The sequence below is a fragment of the Liolophura sinensis genome, chromosome 5, assembly GCF_032854445.1.
Source record: "Liolophura sinensis isolate JHLJ2023 chromosome 5, CUHK_Ljap_v2, whole genome shotgun sequence".
Taxonomy (NCBI): Eukaryota; Metazoa; Mollusca; class Polyplacophora; order Chitonida; family Chitonidae; genus Liolophura; species Liolophura sinensis.
This window is the reverse complement of record NC_088299.1, coordinates 11,686,162-11,707,605: the sequence shown is the minus strand read 5'-3', so window position 1 is coordinate 11,707,605 and position 21,444 is coordinate 11,686,162. Positions and strand designations below refer to the sequence as shown.

At 38.3% G+C, this 21,444-nt stretch overlaps 1 protein-coding gene across 1 annotated transcript in view; it reads right to left on the bottom strand.

Moving 5' to 3' along the window:
- LOC135465708 (ankyrin repeat domain-containing protein 27-like) overlaps positions 1 to 21,444 on the bottom strand; it is a 30,133-nt gene that overhangs the window by 4,528 nt on the left and 4,161 nt on the right. The window contains exons 6-23 of the mRNA XM_064743023.1: positions 20,950 to 21,030; positions 19,822 to 19,916; positions 19,280 to 19,339; positions 18,755 to 18,811; positions 18,069 to 18,211; positions 16,985 to 17,124; positions 15,573 to 15,657; positions 14,720 to 14,785; positions 13,704 to 13,791; positions 12,774 to 12,884; positions 10,324 to 10,513; positions 9,604 to 9,743; positions 8,827 to 8,919; positions 8,111 to 8,219; positions 5,884 to 6,044; positions 3,087 to 3,260; positions 2,008 to 2,121; positions 162 to 353 (exon numbers count right to left, since the gene is read on the bottom strand). Coding sequence (XP_064599093.1) covers positions 162 to 353; positions 2,008 to 2,121; positions 3,087 to 3,260; positions 5,884 to 6,044; positions 8,111 to 8,219; positions 8,827 to 8,919; positions 9,604 to 9,743; positions 10,324 to 10,513; positions 12,774 to 12,884; positions 13,704 to 13,791; positions 14,720 to 14,785; positions 15,573 to 15,657; positions 16,985 to 17,124; positions 18,069 to 18,211; positions 18,755 to 18,811; positions 19,280 to 19,339; positions 19,822 to 19,916; positions 20,950 to 21,030 — 2,099 coding nt within the window. The remainder of the gene's footprint in view (positions 1 to 161; positions 354 to 2,007; positions 2,122 to 3,086; positions 3,261 to 5,883; positions 6,045 to 8,110; positions 8,220 to 8,826; positions 8,920 to 9,603; positions 9,744 to 10,323; positions 10,514 to 12,773; positions 12,885 to 13,703; positions 13,792 to 14,719; positions 14,786 to 15,572; positions 15,658 to 16,984; positions 17,125 to 18,068; positions 18,212 to 18,754; positions 18,812 to 19,279; positions 19,340 to 19,821; positions 19,917 to 20,949; positions 21,031 to 21,444) is intronic.

The following is a 21,444-nucleotide window of genomic DNA, read 5'->3' as shown; positions in this document are numbered from 1 at the left end:
CATTTGCTTGTTCTTTAAATATATTACAGCTGCCACCCCATTTGTTTTTAATTCTGTCATTCCGGCCCTGTTATTTTTGCTCTTCAATTCTACAGTGTTGTAGATTGTACATTTAATGGACATTAAAATTTTATGCTTAATGGCTACCATAAGAACCCTACCTTGAGATGTCCCTGTTCAGTGGCAAGATGAAGAGCTGTGGTCTGTGTCTGCGTCTGAGCCCCAAGGTTACCTCCCTTGTGGACAATCAGGTCCACCAGCTCCACGTGACCATGAACACTTGCCACGTGAAGGGCACTCATGCCCTCTGCATTCTGACTGTTCACATGAACACCTGAACTAGAGCTGTTGTGCTGTGAACAAAAACCATGACAGATATCGTGTCTCATGATGGCACAGAACACAGCATTTGAACACAACATGTACATGTAACTATGCCACAAGCTTGTCACCAAACAGGAAAAAGGCACTACTTGTAACTATTACATGTAGAATTTTTGATGTTTACTTCCTTTTTTTAATAAAACTGTCGTGCAGAAACCATTTTCATGTATGATTATAATTATTTATTTTTTTTGTTTATTTATTTGATTGGTGCTTACGTCATACTCAAGAATATTTCCCCTATACAACAGCAGCCAGCATTTAAATTGGAGCAAACACGGCACTGCTCAAGGGAAACAATTCTGACCATACGCAGGTTGCAGGCAGACCTTCCCACGTATGGCCGGAGGAGCTATAATTAAGAGTATTCTATAAAACACCAACCCATTAAATACTAATGACACAGCAGCCACCCAGACTACATTAGCACTATCACTAGGGATATTACATATGTAAATGTATATTACATGCAGATTACTGATAATATCCCACTAATTGAAACCACTGGGAATATTACATGTACATTCACATAATCACTGGAGATACTATAAACAGTCATTTACATGTATTAGGGATACTACATGTTATGATCACTGGGGATATTACTTTTTCTTATTACATATCTGTATGTTCAATAACATGAGACACTGTGCAGTACTTAATTTTCAAGCCAAACTAATTTTCGCTTTCAATAATTTAACCCGAAAAATAAGTCCAGCGAAAAAAATATCAAATATTGAGTCACATACTAAAGGTAGTAGAAATAATGAAGTGAAATCTTTCCCAGAAGATGGGCCAGCTAAATTTTTTAATGGCAGGCACGGGAAATTATGGTTTAAATATATACAAACTCTGGTGCTAAGGCTTGGTGGGTATAAAACAAAGTGGGAGTTCGTTCGTCTTTAGTTTGATTAGTGTTCCCTATGCCCGTAAAGTGAAAGAAAACTAGATGCCAGCACATTCTGGCTTCTAATGAATGTCACTCTGATACCCGCTATCCCATTGGCTGTGTCTCTCCTGTGGTCCAATGAGTGAGCTTCTAACATATTGTGAAGTGTGAACAACAACACATTGGCCGTTTGACAGCCACGGCAATGTTTGCGGTTTCTGACCTGCTACAGAGGACAATTAAAACTGAAAACCATGCAAAACTTATTGTGTTGCTTGATAAAGAATGAGTGACTGGTTCCGATAATGGTGAATTCATATGTTTTGCATTAAACTGCTCAAAAGGTGACAGGTGACTTTGCAAGGTGTTCAAAAGTACTCATCAATGATTTCAAAAGAAGTGACACCTATTTGAGTACTGCTCACGGTAGATGCAAAAGTAATCTTCTTATGTAGTGATAATCCATTCCCCATTGTTTTAATCTCTGATCCAGATCACGAGGATTAGCGACAACGAAGGAAACAAAGGAGGATTAAAGCCACCCATGATGATACCTGTTTGACGTGCTTCAATAATTTCGGCCATATTATATCTTGGAAGATTTTGCTTTTCAGTATTGTCTTAAATACGCGAAAATTATTTCCCGCGAACATATTTTAGGAGAAAATCCACAAAAATAAATTCCAGCGAATAATAAGTACTACATCACATCATATGTATTTGCAGAGCATTACCTTTTGTATGGGCTGACATTTTTCACACTGGCACAACGGGTGACACAGGGGACGGGTGAAATCAATCTCAGCATCTTCCTCAGAATCATCAGTCCAACCCAGATAAAACCTCACCTGGAATATATCACAAGGTCTGATAAACTAGAGGTGACAAAATGACAGAAATGAGGTAAACTCATTATCAATCTTAAAGGGGTACAGAATTGTTTCTGACAGGTTGGCATTAAAGATAGGCAAGCCCAGGTTATACCTTGCCTTAGCTGAATTTTAGGTATAGCAGATTTATTCAAGCGTGACCAAAGTTGCACAGTTTAGCTCCCGGCAACCCTATCTCCATTGTTAGCCAATCAGCATCAAGTCTGTACCCCCTTAAATGTACGCATGTACAAGCATGTGATTTATTGATTTATTCATTAGGTTGGTGTTTATGTAGTATTCAAGAATATTTCACTTATTCAACGAAGGCCAGCATTATGGTGGGAGGACACCAGGCCGAACACAGGGGGAAACACACGACCATCAGCATGAGTGAGTGGGTGCTTAGGGTTTACAGTCGTACTTCAACCATCAACATGTTGCTGGCAGACTTTCCCAGGTACAAGCATGAGCTGGACTTTCACTCACAGCAACTGCATTGGTTAGAGACTACTAGGTCCTTGTGCCGTGCTGGCACGCTAACCACCTCTGCCACGGATGTATGTGCTTTACATTCAGTATACGTACATGTAGCGTTTGCTAAATACAGTACATGTTAACAGGAATACTTAAATATCTAATAATGATGATACAATAGTTACAAAATCCACATGTACATATGCCCAACCAATAAGCGCATTTTTTGACGCAATGCCCCTTTGTGACAGGAGAATGTCACTATATGGCACAGTAGGCTCAATCTGCCAATGTTAACCTGGGATGGTGCACAGAACACAGAAAACAAATTAAACTGGATTAGATGAATCTTATGAATGGCGGGCTTGGGTGGACGTCACTCAGTCATGACATAATAACTCGAAAGATCTATCTGAATCAGTCACCGACATGAACGCCTGGAGGACAAAGAAATAGAGGTTATATACCAGTTCCACGTCGTTGGACTTGACAGCCTTGAGAAGTTTATCCACCTTTTTGCTGTCAGTAGAATCTTGGACCAGATCACTGTCTGTGCTAGACTCTGTAGATTGCTTACTCTCCGTTCTGGTTCGTTTCAACTTTCTGCTGTTCACAGACTTTATGGAATCCGCTCTGGCTTTCTACACAATATACCAACATGTTTACCATGAGAATTAAATGATACAATAATAGATGTTTTTAAGGAAAATGAAAAAACACATACCAAAAATTGCAAAAATTGGCAAATTTCCAAACCACCCCTCTATTTTATGGAAATTTCCATCAACAGTCAGAAATATTCGAAAATGATGTTACCAATGAACAAAGTTGTTTTGACAGTTGTTATTGTTGATGTCTTCTTCTAAACATTTGCACTTTCACATTAGCCCACATCAAGCATTTCATGTATCCTTTAAACACCTTGTCTCAATTTCTGTCAAAAAACCGACACTGAGATACAAAGTATCCAGTGTCCAGTGCATACCAACAATTTATCAGTTGCCTGACGTAGAGGTAACCGATATTCAGAATCATTTTAAATCAGGACAGAAAATCATACTTTCGACACTTAATATTGGTATGTATATGTATGTATACTTGGGGTTTAACGTCATACTTAGCAATTTTTCAGCCATATGATGCCGAGGAGTCATTAGGTGTATGTACACATACTGTGTCTTCTTGAGGCAGGGTGAGTCCATGGCACAAAACTGCTGCCGCCAATGAAGTATCACGCTGAGCACACCAGAGATGACACCCCCACCCAGTCACATTACACTGACACTAGACTAACCAGTTCAGTGCTGAGTGCCAAGTGTGGCAGCAACAAGTAGCATTTTTAAAATCTTTGGTATGACATGACCAGGCTTTTGATCTCCTGATTTTGAGTCAGACACTCTAACCATTAAGTCAACGAAGCAGTAGCTTACTACAGCTGGGACTTAATATGTTTTATGTCCTTGTTGGTTTTATTCCACTGAAACACGCACATTTCTAGCATTGTACTGTCAAACTGACCTTGGTTTATAGATCACAACGTCACAAAACTATTACACTTTTACAAACATGAATGCTGGGCAACAATGACGATAAAGAAGAGAAAGGCAAGGTACAACACTGAATGCATATTGTACAAATGTAAAAATTTGCATTAAAAATACTCAATGAATTATTTTCACCAAAACATTCATAATCCTATGTACATGTAATCACCGGAAAAGCATGTTAACAACAATTTTTGGCAAAAACAAGACACTGCTGTTTCGCTCATGTTTTTGATAAGGATGAAACCTGTCTTTGTAACATTCCATGCACTTTTGAACAATGATTACCTAGAGACTGTCCAAGTTCCTTTTTTCAAGAAATCCTACCGGCCAACAGTGTGTTATTGAAATTCTTCCGCATAAATCAAAAAATAAATAAACTAACCAACATTCTAACATAAGTCCAAAAACTTTAACACTAAAAGCAATGCTGAGTGAAGTGTGCTCAAATTGACAATCTATATACAGTTGCCGTCCTCGTCATGGACCCTGGGGCGGTTCCATTTCGCTAATAAAATTGGGGGGGGGGGGGGGGGGGGTGGTTGCTAATTTGTGCTGTCAGAAACCCCATTTTCTTCAGATCTGACGGCTCACATTTTCTGAGGACTAAGGCAAAATGAATTTACATACACATGTAACTGGTCAGGCAGTTAAGTTTAAAGGTGAAATATTTACCATTACCTACACCATGCGGCCAAGAGCACTTATCCCGTGTATATGAGATATACAGAGGAGCCATCAAAGAAGCATCTAGGTACTAAATCTGGATAAGCGCAACACGGGAAATGATGCATTTTTTAAACATCCTCTTACTAGTAACCCCTCTAAAAGCAGTAGCTTGCTGGTATTACAAGCAAGCGAAGTGAGTGAACACCTTGTGCTCAATGATGCCACACAGTTCCTGTCATGTAAGACTCAGTCGGCAGTACACAAACCACTGTCTCCGTGCCACTGCAGCCATTACTCTGAACCAAACTGGTGTTGGAATACATGGGGTAATGTCCATAACTGGCCACCAGGAGGAGTCCAGTCTGAGGAGTTACATATGGCCGTATGAAGAACAACGCCGCTCTTTGAGCCGTGTTTTACACTCAGCTGATATTTCCTCACAGTTGTCGGATGTCTCTGTGGCTTGTGTCAGCATGCATGGCTCCAAGCCTAACGTCACCCAGAGTGTGACCCAAGTTAAAGAAGTTGGAGGTGAAATCGGCTCCACATGGTCATCAAATTCTCAGCAACACTACCATATCAGGAAGCACCTTCCATTTCAGCTTCAACTGAATCTACAACTTTCTCCAATAAAATAAATCATTCACTTCTGACAGTACTTTTGAGTAGTTTGACATCAATTCCTTAAAATCATCATTCCTCTGTCGTCGCAAAATTTTTACATTCGAATTTAGAGCTCAAACTGACACGGAGAGGTGCTGGCAGGAAATGTGCATTTACTTGTCAGTAACAGTCATGTGTCTCGCTCTGAGATTTCCCACCTATTCCACTGGTATGGACTTGCCCAAAATCACAACGACATAACCTTGACCATTACGTATTAACAAAGAGTAGACAGCGACTGTTTTCGCCTGCGGACCCTTGTTCTCAAACAGTGGACAACTCTCATCTGCTGTGCATTATCAACATGTAGGTACATGTACATGTAATTTGAACATGGCACACTAGGTGTCAGTTGTACCCATAATGATATTATGATCAGTAAACTCACTGGGGAGAGAGGTGTGGCATTTTCACCCAGTATATCCTTCTCAGTCTGCTGTAGCTGGGCTTGAACTCTGACATTGTGGGCACACGATATAGGTAGCTGTTTCTTTCTGTTCCGTATATCCACCCTAGCACCATTCTCCAACAGGGCTTCGACAATCTTTTCTGAAATCATGAAATCTTACATTGTACTGGAAATTCCTGAAATCAACATGTAGTGTACTAAAGAGCACCTTACAAACATCAGCCATCTGCTAAATTTACAAATTCCCACACTACAGAAAAAGGGAAAATTCTCTGTAATTTTGTCTAGCAATGGTGGAAAATACAGACACATGGTGCCAACAGACAGACAAATAAACGCAGTCAAAAACATAGCCTCCTTGGCAGGGATAAAAAAGCACAGAAATAATGGCATGAATTTAACTTAAGGATTTAAGGTACTGGATTTAAGATATATGCAGAGAAACACTTGTCAAAGAAAATAATTGAAGTGAGTAATAAATAGGTTTCTTTAATATGTCATTCTGAAAATACAGTTCTTCATTTTTTCTAAAATAACATTTTATTCCCTTTTTCAACACTACGCTATCTTGATACAATGAGTTTATTTTTAGTTCGATTACATGTGTATCTCATGTTCTGGTCAATCAGTGATATTTATTTGTTTATTTCATTGGTGTTTTACACTGTACTCAAGAATATTTCACTCATATTATGCAATAAGTGACAGCCAGCTTTCCAGAACATGAATATGATGCAATTTAAAGTATCTTACTTTATTTGACTGGTGTTTAAAGTGAAAAACAGCACCTAACTAATGTTTATGTCCACTGAAAGACTAGCATTCAAAGTATCTTAAACTGACATTAAATATTTTTAGGGGTTTTTTTTTCAACCCAGTAAAAGTTTAGAGAAACTTCGTCTTGACATTACTTCAGCACATCTCCATTATTGAGAGCAATGTGACGTCACATTTACTCTGGCTCTCTAACGTAGAAGGTATTTTCCATCCAATAGTCTAAGCAGTAGCCTATAACATATAAAAGTTTTGGCCCAAATGATAAATATAGTTTCCTTGGAAACTGAACATACTGGAAGAATATTTCTTCCACTGCTTGAACTGTTGATACAGTATGCCTATTACATTTGCAAGGAACTCCAGCGACGATGTTTAAATAAGCTGAAGTTATCTCGGACGTCAGAGAAAGCACTTTGGTTTGAACATGGTGTTTCAATAATTTTACTGTATTTTAGGATAGAAAACAGAAAAACATTTCTTGTATGCAAAAAAAGATGAAGGAACAAACTTTAAATTCAGGGAAAAAAATTATATCATAAGATTTAATTAATTTTAAGTGTTGTCCAGCGAGATGCCGTCTTCTCATTTCCATAAACCTTCAGCATCCCTAGTGAAATTTGCACTGACTCTGACATTTGGTGTTTAGAAACTGCTGGCTGAACGCTAAAATGAATGACAAAAATGTATTTGGGGAGATAAATGCGGTTTTGGCTGAGACAGTACGCTACAGTCTGACATAATTTATGATATCGTCGATGAATATTACACAGCTTGTAAATCAACTGATTTTACATCTGTGGTGATCCCTAAATGATACAGACCTGTCCCACAACACTTTTTGAAATGGCTCTTCAGTAACATAACTAAATCGTTGTCAACGATCTCAAAATGATGACTACTGCTGTAGTCCTACGTTACCATATGTCACTTCATGGAGTGAATTGGTAAAGGCTATGTCACAGCTTAGGCCGCGCAATCTGACAGCAACGGGTTTGATTGGATAAAATTCCCTACTCACACAAGCCATTTGTGGAGAATTGTCAGTTTGTTCTTCATGTTAATTGGTGAAATCTCCTTAAAATAATAAAGTATGATACTTTTCAGAAGCTTGAGAATCCTGCTTTGACTAAAATATGTTTTCGCCAGGTGCAGTCTTGTCCTTTAAGGCCGTACTCAAGAATATTTCACTTGTACAACAGTGGAAAGCGTCATGGTGAGCGAAAACCGGGCATAGCCTGGGAGAAAACCCTGACCATCCACAGCTTGCCAGCGACTGGAGAGGAAGCTTGCATGAGCTGGACTTGACATATTCTGTACTTATGAGTGATTCTAAATATATAAATATTACAACACAATAATATTTGTCGCTATTCTTTCTGTTTGCTTTAAATAAACAAGTGAATGATGACATGGGCAGAAGTAGACATACCATATCCCCACTTGGCCGCTAAATGCAATGGGGTATCTCCCATATCATTAACTGCATTGACATCTATCGTCTTTGCTGTCGCATCGAAAAATAGAAGAGCCTTGACACACTGATGATAGAAAAACACAAAGCACAGTATTTACACTTTAACTCTCCAAATAAAACTATTCAAGACCTAAAATGCAGAAGACCTTCTGATGAATCGAACAGTTGATTTACTGGTGCTGGAAGGTTCTACTCAAGAAAATTTCATTTGTACAAAAGTTTCGTGGTTGGAGGAACCATAGTGTCCAGAAAAACCAGTGGCCTTTGTCAAGTAACTGACAAACTTTTTCATATGTAAGACAAACAGGCTCAATGTCAGTGTACATGAAACTGGACACTGACATTCTTGTTATAGCTTGTTTTCAATAAAAATCCAAATATCTTCAAAAAGTTCAGTAACTCTGGTAAAATCTACCTTTGAGATTGTTATGCTACTTGCTATCTATAATAAGGTTGATCAATGTGCACAGTTGCCCACTCTTACACATATTCCTGGTATAAAATGAATCATCTGAGGTTAACCAATTACATATACATGTGCATGTAGATTTTGTCTTCATAAAATGGTAGTCTTAACACTCACAAGCCCTGGCATTACACATGCTATGTGACCCTAAACCAGCCCACAGCAGTTGTGCAGTGCCAATCATGTGGCCATGCCAATCACTCACATCTTCATGTCCATTGGCAGCACAGAGGTGGAGAGGCGTGTTCCCATCGTTATCGGTTACCGTGGGGTCTGCTCGGAAATGTAACAGTAGCAGCTGGAACAGAGATCATTTGATATGTGGGTCACAAGTCACTGTCATGACTGTCAGCATCAGAAAAGCCAAAACCAATCATGCCTGTCATTGCAGAATAGGTGAAGACAGATATTCACAGTACCCAGTGAAGAGAATTTTTTTGTATCAATATCAGCTGAAATTTATTCTACTGACCCACATTAGCAAAATGATTAGTTTTAGATATTTGGGCAAAGATCAGGTACTGTGAAAATTATGATTTCCCATAAATTCAGCTGAAATCATCTGAAAATTCTCATAACTAAGCACCTAAGACCACTCAGCTCAACTTGGTACAGGGTCTAGCTTCATGCTGAGCATAAGAAATAAGCCAACTTCATGTATGAGCTAGCCCATCGTCAGTATACTGTGACTGGGCTTATACTGGTTTGGCGAAAAATATCAGGTGTCTTCCGCATGGTGTTTTAGTGAGGTAGCGCTATAAATATGTAGTAAATGACACAGGTCTGCTATGTTAGCTTAATCATTCAACCCCAAACAAACAAAAAGAAGCCATCTAGCCACCACTACAGCCTCAAAGTTTTCAAGACAACTTTTACCCACATAGTAGCCTCACATCTACTGTGCATTTCAAACTACTGAGTGCTCCACTCTGTATTATTTAGGACTTCCTGTACTGATTATGATGACTTAAGATGAACATACCGACACATTCTGGAATCCCCGATGACAAGCCAGATGAAGCGGTGCTGATCCCAGGTAATCTGTGGCATTGATGGCTGCCTTGTGCTTGGCCAGGATGTCAATCATCCCAGCCTGACCATAGACAGCAGCCACATGCAGCGCTGAAACAAAATGTGATTGGTGGTTAATATGTCGCCCACAAATATTTCACTCAAATGTGAAACCTCATTGGTCACTGGCTTGGTTAGAGGATACCAGTGCCCGAGGTAAATCACCAAATTTTGGGAATTTCTGGTATCTGACAAACCTTCCCACACATAACTCACAGATTATCACTGACAGGGCAAAGGTCAATGTTGAAGTCATGTTGATGGAATGCAGGTGTATTTATCAGCATTTAAACACAGCACTTAAGATTGCTCATTGCATCAGCACTCATTACCATTCTGTATTCATGTCCTCATTACTTATATCAGGTATATATCATAAATCATAGGTGTTCATTTGTATTTGTATTCATCGGCATTTAAACAAAGCACTAAACATTACTCATTATGTTAGCAATTGCCACTCATTAATATTCTGTATTCATGTTCACAGACACATGCTTAAATCTTGCTCTTGTCCCTTCAACTGTCGCCCTCAGTCACAACGTTTGTCAGATACCTCACTAAAGTCTGGCTGGTGTCCTCCAACCATTAACTAGCCATAATCATTCATGCAAGCTGACATGTGCAGTACCTGTATAGCCGCGGTCGTCACGGGAGAAGGGCGTGGCCAGCATGGTTTCTGTACGACTTTGCGCCAGAATACGTTCACACTTATCACAGGAGCAGAGCGGATGGCACAGCTTGAGGTGAGCCTCCTCAGCTAGCTCTGCCTTACGGGACAGGAGAGTTCTCAGGCCAGCCTCATCACCAAGCCGGATCACCTGTCATAAGGCCACACCAATTTAAATTGTGGTTATAGGGCAGAATAAATCTTCTTTCAACGTCAAAGAAGGGCACGGAAACGAAAATCATCTAAATTGTGAAAAACGAGCACTATCATAAGCCTTGGTAAACAGGAAAATCATAAAAACATCAATATCGGGATTGAAAAAAAACTTTTCAGTTTTATTCCATTTTTCAAATTTGTTGGTGTCGGTTCGTCAGTAATACACAAAATAAAACTTTTGTCGCATAACCTTTGAAATAATTTCCACCTGATTGACCATATTCATATCCCGTCCATACTTGTACATTGTGACTGGGAGATTCTGCTGAGTTCCAAAACGCAGTACATCAAAGACATCATCTGATTCTATTAAACTGCAGTGCTTGCTTACAATCCAAGCATATTATGAGCACATATACAGAAAAAAGTGTCACATACTACAGGAAAGAAGACTTAGAATTGGTAACAAGGCTACCAAAGAACTCACCTGTATGAGACACATGAATGCAAAATTTCAGCTCAATACATAAAAAACTGAGATCGTGAATTTGGTAATTCACAGTAATTAATATGCTCACAGAGCGTCAGCGATGAAACATCCGCCTTGGGTCTTTGTTTTGACGAGGCAGAAGGAAATATTTCTGTGGATTTCAATAACATTTCGACTCGGGAATAGATTTATACTCGCAGGAGTGGTATAAAGGTCCTATTCTCTTTAATGCACACCAGAAATTGGCGTGTGCAGCCTATTCAAAGTGGATTTAAATGCCCACTACTTTCCGCAAAGTGCCCTGCGGAATGGACCTACCAGGCATTTTAATTCAACAATTAAACACTGAAGCAGGTAAATATTAGAAATTGTTGATAATTATAGACCTCAGCATTTACTTCAATTGAACTAGTATCATCAGGGCAGGAGAAGGATCAATTTATATATGTTATCCTTGAGGTTCATTGTGTCATACATTCCATCGAAGACATTTTAGTCAGTAATATCTGGCTGTGTTGAGGCTCAATACCTGTAGTACTTTTTGACATACAACCTTTAACACTTGATTCTTTATACACAGGACATTACGTCAGGAATTCAGCAACTGACAGAACTTAATATTCACACATCCAATCAACAAGAATATACCTCTCATGCTTTTGTGCTCTACATGTGAGCAAACCCTGAGTTCAATACCTGTAGTGCTTATTAAGATACCACCCCCAACACTTTGTTCAACATTACTTTCTCTATTACTAGACGCCAACCTTCAGGGAACAATATAAGCTATGCCTGTACTATATACAGGTGAGCTAAAAAGAATGCAATGCTTTGGACTGCTCTGTGAAAAGGAAGGAGTTCCAAAAGTTCCCTATTAAATCCTGTGAACTTTACTTGTGCTCAAGCAGTCATATCATTAACACCAGTCATGCAGACACAAATGCCCCATCATGTCTGTGTTTATTTCAGACATAAATGCTCTCTCATGTCTGTGTATTTCAGACATAAATGCTCTATCACGTACGTGTATGCCAGACATAAATGCTCTCTCATGTCCGTGTGTTTCAGACATAAATACTCTCTCATGTCTGTGTATTTCACATATAAATGCTCTATCATGTCCGTGTTTATTTCAGACATAAATGCTCTTTCATGACAGTGTATTTCAGATATAAATGCTCTCTCATGTCCGTGTATTTCAGACATAAATGCTCTCTCATGTCTGTGTATTTCACATATAAATGCTCTATCATGTCCGTGTTTATTTCAGACATAAATGCTCTTTCATGAGTGTATTTCAGATATAAATGCTCTCTCATGTCCGTGTATTTCAGACATAAATGCTCTCTCATGTCTGTGTATTTCAGACATAAATGCTCTATCATGTCCGTGCATTTCAGACACCAAAAAGTTACGTAACATCACACTACTACACTTTAATATTGTACATATGAACGACACGTTGCGGATTGTTAACATTTCAAATCTGAAGATGGAATACAACGAATTTGATCTGATTACACTTTGAATCCTATATCAGTTAATTGTTAACAATTATATACTGTATATTCTTTTTTGTCACCTTGTTTTCAAAATTGCAAAGCTGTTCCCCAAGACTCTTCTACAGTCCATACAGGCGACATCCATAAAACATACTTAAAACTTATCCCACAAATTATTAAACTGTGATGCTATTTACATGTATTCATGCTAATACAACATATCATATATGTACATTTGAGCAGAAGTAGAGCTAAGTACTAACTTGAAACAAAGTCTCGATGGCTGAGTTGCCGCTAGCTGAACTGTTGGAATCTTGTCTAGCCACAGTTGCCTCCCCTGATACATTCACTGAGAGCTGCATCCATCTCTCAAGCTGTGGGAGAAATGTGATTTTATCAATCATTTACATCAGCTATAATCTTTCCATACACAAGCTGCAGAAATCAACTGAGCTGCTATATTTACATATTTACAAATTTATTTATTTCATTGATGTTTTAAAAATTTTCATTTAAATGACAGGTCATGTTTATGAATGAGTGAATCATCAACCTTCACAAACCCTCCTGAGACGCAAGACGCAAGAGCTGGATTCTAACATGAAGTGCCTTGGTAAATATCAATGGGAAATTTAATCTATCTTTACAGGAAGATACGCTCTCAAATCCACCCCATTTTCCAACAACTCAATCTTATTTGTACTTGCTTTGCTATGATAAGTTTAATATTTCTAATATTCATAAAATCCTTTCTCATCACTCTCCTTGTATCTAGTCTGATACTTGTGAAGAATTTTTTCAAGATTCCGCTGTCTTCAGAGCATTCAGCACTCAACAACTCTCATAGGGTGGTTTATGTGATCTTCACACAAATTAAGTTCACTCTGCACGTAAAAGTCATCACATGCAGTTATCTGCCAAAGCCATCATATTACTCATGGCACTCTGGTTTCACCCACAGATGACAACGACTGTCTCCATATACATGTAAGTGAAATACTCGAGTTAGTCTTTATAAAACACCCCTTTAATTAATTAATCTAACCCTACTAGGTAGCAGCAAAAGGGCTGTGTATTTGAGTGGGTATCTTTCTGTAGTCCTCATCAAAGTCTTTGAAAATACATCCCACAAAATTATTTCTGACTTTATATAACAAGAAGTATTACTGATACATGTATTTTCCTGTAAATACCTTAGCTGCATTTGTACCTGTCACCAACTCCTTCAGTCTGCCAGTCTCTATATGCTCTAAGGCGGCTTCTATGGAGGCCAAGAAATATCTGAAAATGGAAAGAGGAAATAACTACCTGTGCAAATCACTCCTGACCTACCTTTAGAGAAAGAGCGCATAAACTGTTAACATTGGAGAACTGTTTTCGCATCAAGGAATCTTTCATTTGTATATCCGCGCTGCTTGCATTTGTATACTCGGGCTGCTTATAACTGAACAGGGTTGCTTGCATTTGTGTACTCAGGCTGCTTGCATTTGTATACTCGGGCTGCTTATAACTGAACAGGGTTGCTTGCATTTGTGTACTCAGGCTGCTTGCATTTGTATAATCAGGCTTCCTGCATATGTATAATCAAGCTGCTTGCATTTGTACAATGGGGCTCTTTGCATTTGTAAAAGTGGGCTGCTTGCATTTGTACAATTGGGCTGCTTGCATTTGTATAATCAGGCTACTTGCATCTGTGTATTCGGGCTGCTTGCATCTGTGTATTCGGGCTGCTTGCATCTGTGTACTAGGGCTCCTTGCATTTGTATAATCGGGCGGCTTGCATTTGTATAATTAGGCCCCTTGCATCTGTGTACTCAGGCTGCTTGCATTTGTATAGTCGGGCTGCTTGCATTTGTGTACTTATGCTGTTTGTAAGTGTATAAGGTTGCTTGCATTTGTATCATTCCATAAAGCAGCAAAGAAATATGACCGCACATCAGTTTTGGGTAAAATAAAACAAGAGAAATTCAAAATATTAACATCTTTGGTAGTCTACATCTATATATTCAGTGTAGGTACACGTACATGTATGAACCCTCTTCAGGAATGATCCTTAAAATGTCTACAGAGTTACACCAAATAATAAACGACCAAATATTTTGCCTTTATAGTACACACATGTACATATTTATGGACACATAAAACACTATACTCTGTCCTGCTAAAGAAGAGATACACCTGTACATGCAAATGTATCACGACATCTTACCCATACTCATCGTGGTTTGAAGATTTGGCAAAGTGAAAATTTTTCATGTATACAAGGTTGGCCATCCTAAAAGAAAACAGAAAAACATTTTGTGCAAAAATATAACATACATGTACTCCACAGCTGCCATAATGCTGAAAAGTAATTTGGAATTGGAACATGTCCCACCACAACTAGCTTCCCACACGTTCATGATGGTTTGTCATAAATCAGAACTGTTAGTTCTGTGGCATAATCCACGCATTTTGGGAAGGGTCCTGTGGGTTCATAGATTTTATGAGAAATTTGAAGGCTAAATAACCATAAATTTCATCCAAGACTAACCTTCCCAGTTTTACTGATTCTGAGAGTTCTGTTGATTTTAAAAAGGTGTTGTGAAGTTTGCTTGGAACGTTAGATGATATTCCACTGGAAAAATTTAAGTTTCAGCACCATAAATAATATTTTGTGACATTTATCTGCTCCAAAAAATGCAATTTTTTAGATGAAATTTTAGGTCATTTAGGGTATACAAGCACTTTACCATTAACAGCATTCATAGTTGACCCTGATCACATACCTTGCATAAAAACATGTGAATGCATATTCAGGTCAAACTAACAATTCTCATATAACACCTTACCAGTACTTCAACAATATGCCTTGTTATGGTGTAGCATACAAAATGTCTAACATGTGCTGCCAATTACTTGTGGTCACGCAGGCCAAACAAATGTGGAGGAGTACTGGGGAATATACAAATTCTCTGTTCACCAGGACTGAATGCGCTGTAAAAATCTGAAAACTCCATACCTCCATGGTAGAATTACTTGTTGTTTTCTACACTTTCTGGCAGAACTTACACAGCACTTACCAGTTGGGCACTTCGGATTTTACCACCAGGAAAATGAGGATAGGAAGGAAGTCATCAGTGGTTAACATGTCAACTTGCTCTTCAACTGTAACACACAACAAAACCTTCATCTAAACACAGATCATAAATTGTCAGTGGATAACATACCCACTGGCTCAGTAACTGTAACACACAACGAAACCTTCATCTTAACACAGGTCATAAATTGTCAGTGGATAACATACCCACTGGCTCAGTAACTGTAACACACAACGAAACCTCCATCTTAACACAGGTCATAAATAGTCAGTGGATAACATTCCCACTGGCTCAGTAACTGTAACACACAACGAAACCTCCATCTTAACACAGGTCATAAATAGTCAGTTGACAACATTCCCACTGGCTCAACGCACAACAAAACCTTCATCTTAACACAGATCATAAATAATCAGTGGATAACATACCCACTGGCTCAGTAACTGTAACACACAACGAAACCTCCATCTTAACACAGGTCATAAATAGTCAGTTGATAACATTCCCATTGGCTAAACACACAACAAAACCTTCATCTTAACACAGATCATAAATAATCAGTGGATAACATACCCACTGGCTCAGTAACTGTAACACACAATGAAACCTTCATCTTAACACAGGTCATAAATAGTCAGTTGATAACATTCCCACTGGCTCAACGCACAACAATACCTTCATCTTAACACAGATCATAAATAATCAGTGGATAACATACCCACTGGCTCAGTAACTGTAACACACAATGAAACCTCCATCTTAACACAGGTCATAAATAGTCAGTTGATAACATTCCCACTGGCTCAACACACAACAAAACCTTCATCTTAACACAGGTCATAAATAATCAGTGGATAACATACCCACTGGCTCAGTAACTGTAACACACAATGAAACCTTCATCTTAACACAGGTCATAAATAGTCAGTTGATAACATTCCCACTGGCTCAGTAACTGTAACACACAACCAAACCTATGTAGATGTACGTATATATGAGGTGTCAGCATCAATCTCACAATAATGCCAGACACATGTCTAGTTGCCATTCCGCATACAGACTTGCTGACAGGTCAAATCAAACAACACTAGTACCAATCAGAATTGTTGTTTCAAGCCACAAATAATTCAACTTCACTTTCAGTAATATGGAAGAAAGAATTCAACTGAACCAACAGAGGACAGATTTTGAGTAGGTGTTCCATCAGATCTAGTCGGCAAATAAGAACTTTTCAGTAGAGGCAACTATATCCATCTGATTTTAATAGAGTTGTGACCTTCATTGTCCCCACCTTACACAATGGATTCATCCGGTTGGCATGACAACTTGTCTTAATAAAGTTAACTGACATTCCTCTATTGGGTTTTACACACAATGTTTTAGCAAACTCTCACCAGAATCTGAGTTGATGAAGGACTGTTTGGGAGGCTTGGTCAGTGCATTGACTACCCGTTTCACACAGAACAGCTTCCCCAGCGGAGTGCTGTACTTGTTCAGCTTGGACAACTCTCGTTTAGCTGCTGGGATGTTTTTACTGTAACATGAAATACAGTTATTTACAAAATATCTAAGTACAGAGTTTTTTTTTTCAGTGATATACAACTCCGAACATTACATGAAGAATTTCAGCCAAATTTTTAGTATTTAATATGTTGTCATCTTTTCTAAGATGCCCTGAAATATTCTAAGAAGCTGTAAAAAAACAGTGTAATGATAAGCAGTGTCTCACAGAACATCACTGTACAGGACAGAAACCAAGGTGCTAATGACAACACAGTGAAAAGGCTTTATTGGGCATTTTCCTTAATTTTTCCTAAACTGTTCACATTTCCCTTTCTGCAGATCAAAGAAAGAAAGATTTGGAAGCAACGTTATCAGTAAAGGAAAAGGCAAATGTTTTTGTTTCTGAAAAGTGAAATTTTTTCTTCATTTAATATGAATAATGAATAAATCTATGGGTTTGATATGTGGCACTATGCAAAGTAAGCTCCAAATAATTGTCTTTTTTTTTGATTACACTATTTTACAGTAATTTCAAACTTTCCTAATCTAAAGAAGAGAACATATGTTTTCTCAATTAAAGACATTTTCAGAAATGCAAGAAAATGTCAATGAAAACATTTTTCATCGTAAACATAATTGATACTAAATGCAATGATAAATACAATAATGTCCATGTTCTAAGCTTCTGGCAAGAGTCAACTGCCTTACAATGTTTACAGAATGGCACACTGTCACCCGATGGCATCTGTCAGAAAATTTCAATAGTTCAACATTTTTTACAATTTATTTCAGTTTAGTTTAACGTTGCTGTCCAGAATATTTCACTGATATGACAGCTGTGAACTTTACGAAAGAGTGGAAAAAAACTCAGCAGTCATACTGCCAAGAGAAATCCACCTGCCAAACATGTACAAATCACAATCAAGATTACCGCTACAGGTGTGTCAGAGTAAAGTGTGTTGTCCCAGTACTCACCTGAACTGCTGTTTGATGCCCATGTCCTTGAGCTGAAGCTCGGAGAGATTTCGGGTGATTTTGTTCAGTTTGGAATCCTGTGATGCTACACAAGAGGAGATGGATCTGAACAGCTTCTTGTGGAGCGTGTGCATCATGTAGGTCTGGCATTAAAACAAAACACTGGTCACACTCATACCTGTTACTGACAATATTCAAGCAATATATATATATATATATATATATATAGTTAAAACAATATCACTGAAATATTGCCAATGTTTAAACGTCAGTATTTCATTTAATACATATAATTTCTGACTGCATTATATCATGCTCTTAAAAGTAAAATTCATGGTTTTAATCTAGATATCCAGAAAAGCAGAAAAGAGTATAATAATATTCATTTTTTGAGGGGTGGGATCAGATATTAGAACAACTAGAGATAACAATATTCATACTTTATTTATTTATATACATGTGCATGCATTTCACTGCTGTATTATATGATACTCATAACACAATTTCCAATGGTAATTTTGTAGAGGATTTGAAATAAGACGGAAGTAACTAAGTTTATGTTGTATCTATGAATGTATTCCATTCCTGTAAAAACAAACGAGAACTGGACTAGAGTGTGGGTTATAGCATTACTGTAACAGTAAAAGGTGAAAAGATGATATATATGTTAACAAAATGGTACATACTTCCACAGCTAGCTTCAGATTGTCCATGTAAGGCCCACTGTGCTTGGCTGAACGTCTCTGAAACATCGCATCAGTACCAGTTTCACACACAATACACACGCCATACCCCAAATATTTTGTACAGGTGTTTTTTAGGTTTCATCTGATTGTCAACATTTCATCTGTCTGATCAAGGTGGGTGTCTCACTGTAGCAGATCATATACAATGCTCATACATATTTCTTGCTGTGGCACCATGTTTGCAGCTGACAGACAGGACACATCAAGCCATTATTAAAAATATGTTTCTTGGGTGTCATGCCCCATTCTTAAGTTTTTATGGGAATTTTGATTTGAATTTTTTTTTATATTTTTCCCCTAATATTGCTTTCCTTAAAATCCATATCTTTCCATTCACCAGAATAGGAAAGGAAAAGAAATTCCTTGCTGGCTGACATCTGTTTAAAATTAATCTGTCATCTGTAATATTTAGTCATCAGGTAGATTTCAGTCATAAGTAACGAAATGAACAAAATGAACTCTTACAACAGTCGAATCCTTGAGGACAATTTGCATGGCTTTGGTGAACTGAGCGACAGCTACATCCTGTAACAGAATAATCCTAAATATAATATTATCATTGCACAAAGGGGCAATAAGCACTACATATAAAGGCCTTTTAGGCCGCCTGTGAAAAGGTCTGTCAGCAAGCAGATGGCCGTGGGTTTTCCCGGGTTCTGCCCGGTTTCCTCCCATAATAATGCTGGCCGCTGACATATAAGTGAAATACTCTTAACACAGCGTAAAACACCAATCAATATAAATAAATAATCTGTTTCGCGATGATTATTTATATTATCTTTGAACTTCATCAGATGTATCACTAACTTTTCAATTTAAAGCTGTATGAAGTGCAGAGCTAATAATCTGGCCTGTACAATATATGACCATGTTTGGTGATTTTTTTCCAAAAATTCAGTAGAACTTACAGGTATAAGTTCTTGCACTGAAATTTTTCAGTTTCTAATACAATTGTCCAAAAGATCAAGTTCAAGCTTGCAAGATTATAACATTGTGTATTTTTTCACCATAATCCCTCTCAGGTTCTCCCCCTCAAGGTTGTCATAAGCCTGCAGAAATGTCATCAGGGTTTTATCCAGGGTGTCTTGAGTCTTTCGACCACCTACATAACACATGAAATTAAATGGCTAAACAATACCAGAATTAAAGTCATGTCACAACTATGAAATATGACTAGCTAGGCATCTTGTTAGTCAAATTCAGTTTTATTAAGCCACGAGGAATGTAAAACAGCATCACTGGGGCACTTGGTTTATATACATGCTTATATGTATCTATGTATCTGGCTGGGTTTTCACACAGTGCTGGTGAGAAGGATTTCTCTAATGTCCCACAACTGTTTTCATAAAACAAGAGACCACATCAGATAAAATTTTTGTTTTTATTTATTTATTTATTTGATATATGCTTCACGCCATACTCAAGAGTATTTCCCTTACACGCGGCGACCAGCGTTATGGTGGGAGTAAGCAGGGCAGGGCCCTAGGGAAACCCACGACCTTTCCACATATGGACGGAGAGGAAGCCAGCATGAACTGGGCTTGAACTCACATCGACAGCATTGGTGAAAGGCTCCTGGCTCACTCTGCCACACTGGCATGCTAACCCCCTCGGCTACAGAGGCCCCAATTTTTGTTTTACGAGCAGGATGAATCTTTTCCCAATATCAGAGGACGATTCAAAAGTAAATCGCCAAATTCATAGGAAATGTGGAACGTGTCGGCAATTTTTCCTGTTGAGATTTACATCATTAGAAAATTTTTCGAAATCAGGAGTATCATACAAACATCAAGTTGAAAAAAATAAAAAGATACCTTTTTTGGGGGGGCTTTTTTGGGATATTTTAGTGTTGTTCCCCAGCAAAAAAAAATAAAAATAAAATTTGTAAAAAATTAACAAAAGTGGTTTACCCATGGCAGATCAGTTTTCTCCACTAATAAAACTGATTGCCATCTTATGTATCCGCTCAGCGAGCTAAACGTGGAGTCTGTAGAATCTAAATAAAACCAAACAAACCTCCTGACATATTTACTCAGCCTCAGAAGAGCAGGAGATGAGCATTCACCCACAGCCTAGTCCGCTAAGCAAGCCAACATCTCAACAACAGCCTTTATAGAAATCTAACCAGTACTGACCTGAATGTCCCCACAGCAGATCTGTGCAGTCTTCAAAGCTATGAGGAGACTCGGGTCTGTCTTCCTCGGGCACAGTCTCATCTAAACCAAAGTATAAAACTAATGTTTTATTTATTCATTTCATTGTTGTTTTATGCCGTACTCAAGCATATTTCGCTTACACGACATGGGCCAGGAATATTGTGAGAGGAAACCGAGTAGAGCCTATGGGAAAGCATGACCATCCAGTACAACACAACAGTGTATGAACATCACATAAACTGTCACAAAGTGTCTGAAACCTACAACACTTATACATGGCATAAGTTTATTTATTTATTTGATTAATGTTTTACTCAAGAACATTTCACTTATATGAAATGACAGCAGGAAAATGAGCACAACCTTGGAGAAACCCACTACCATCCACAGACTGCTGCCAGACCTTCCCATGTATGGCCGGATAGAAAACCAGCATGAGCTGGACTTGAACTCACCTCGACCGAATTGGTCAGA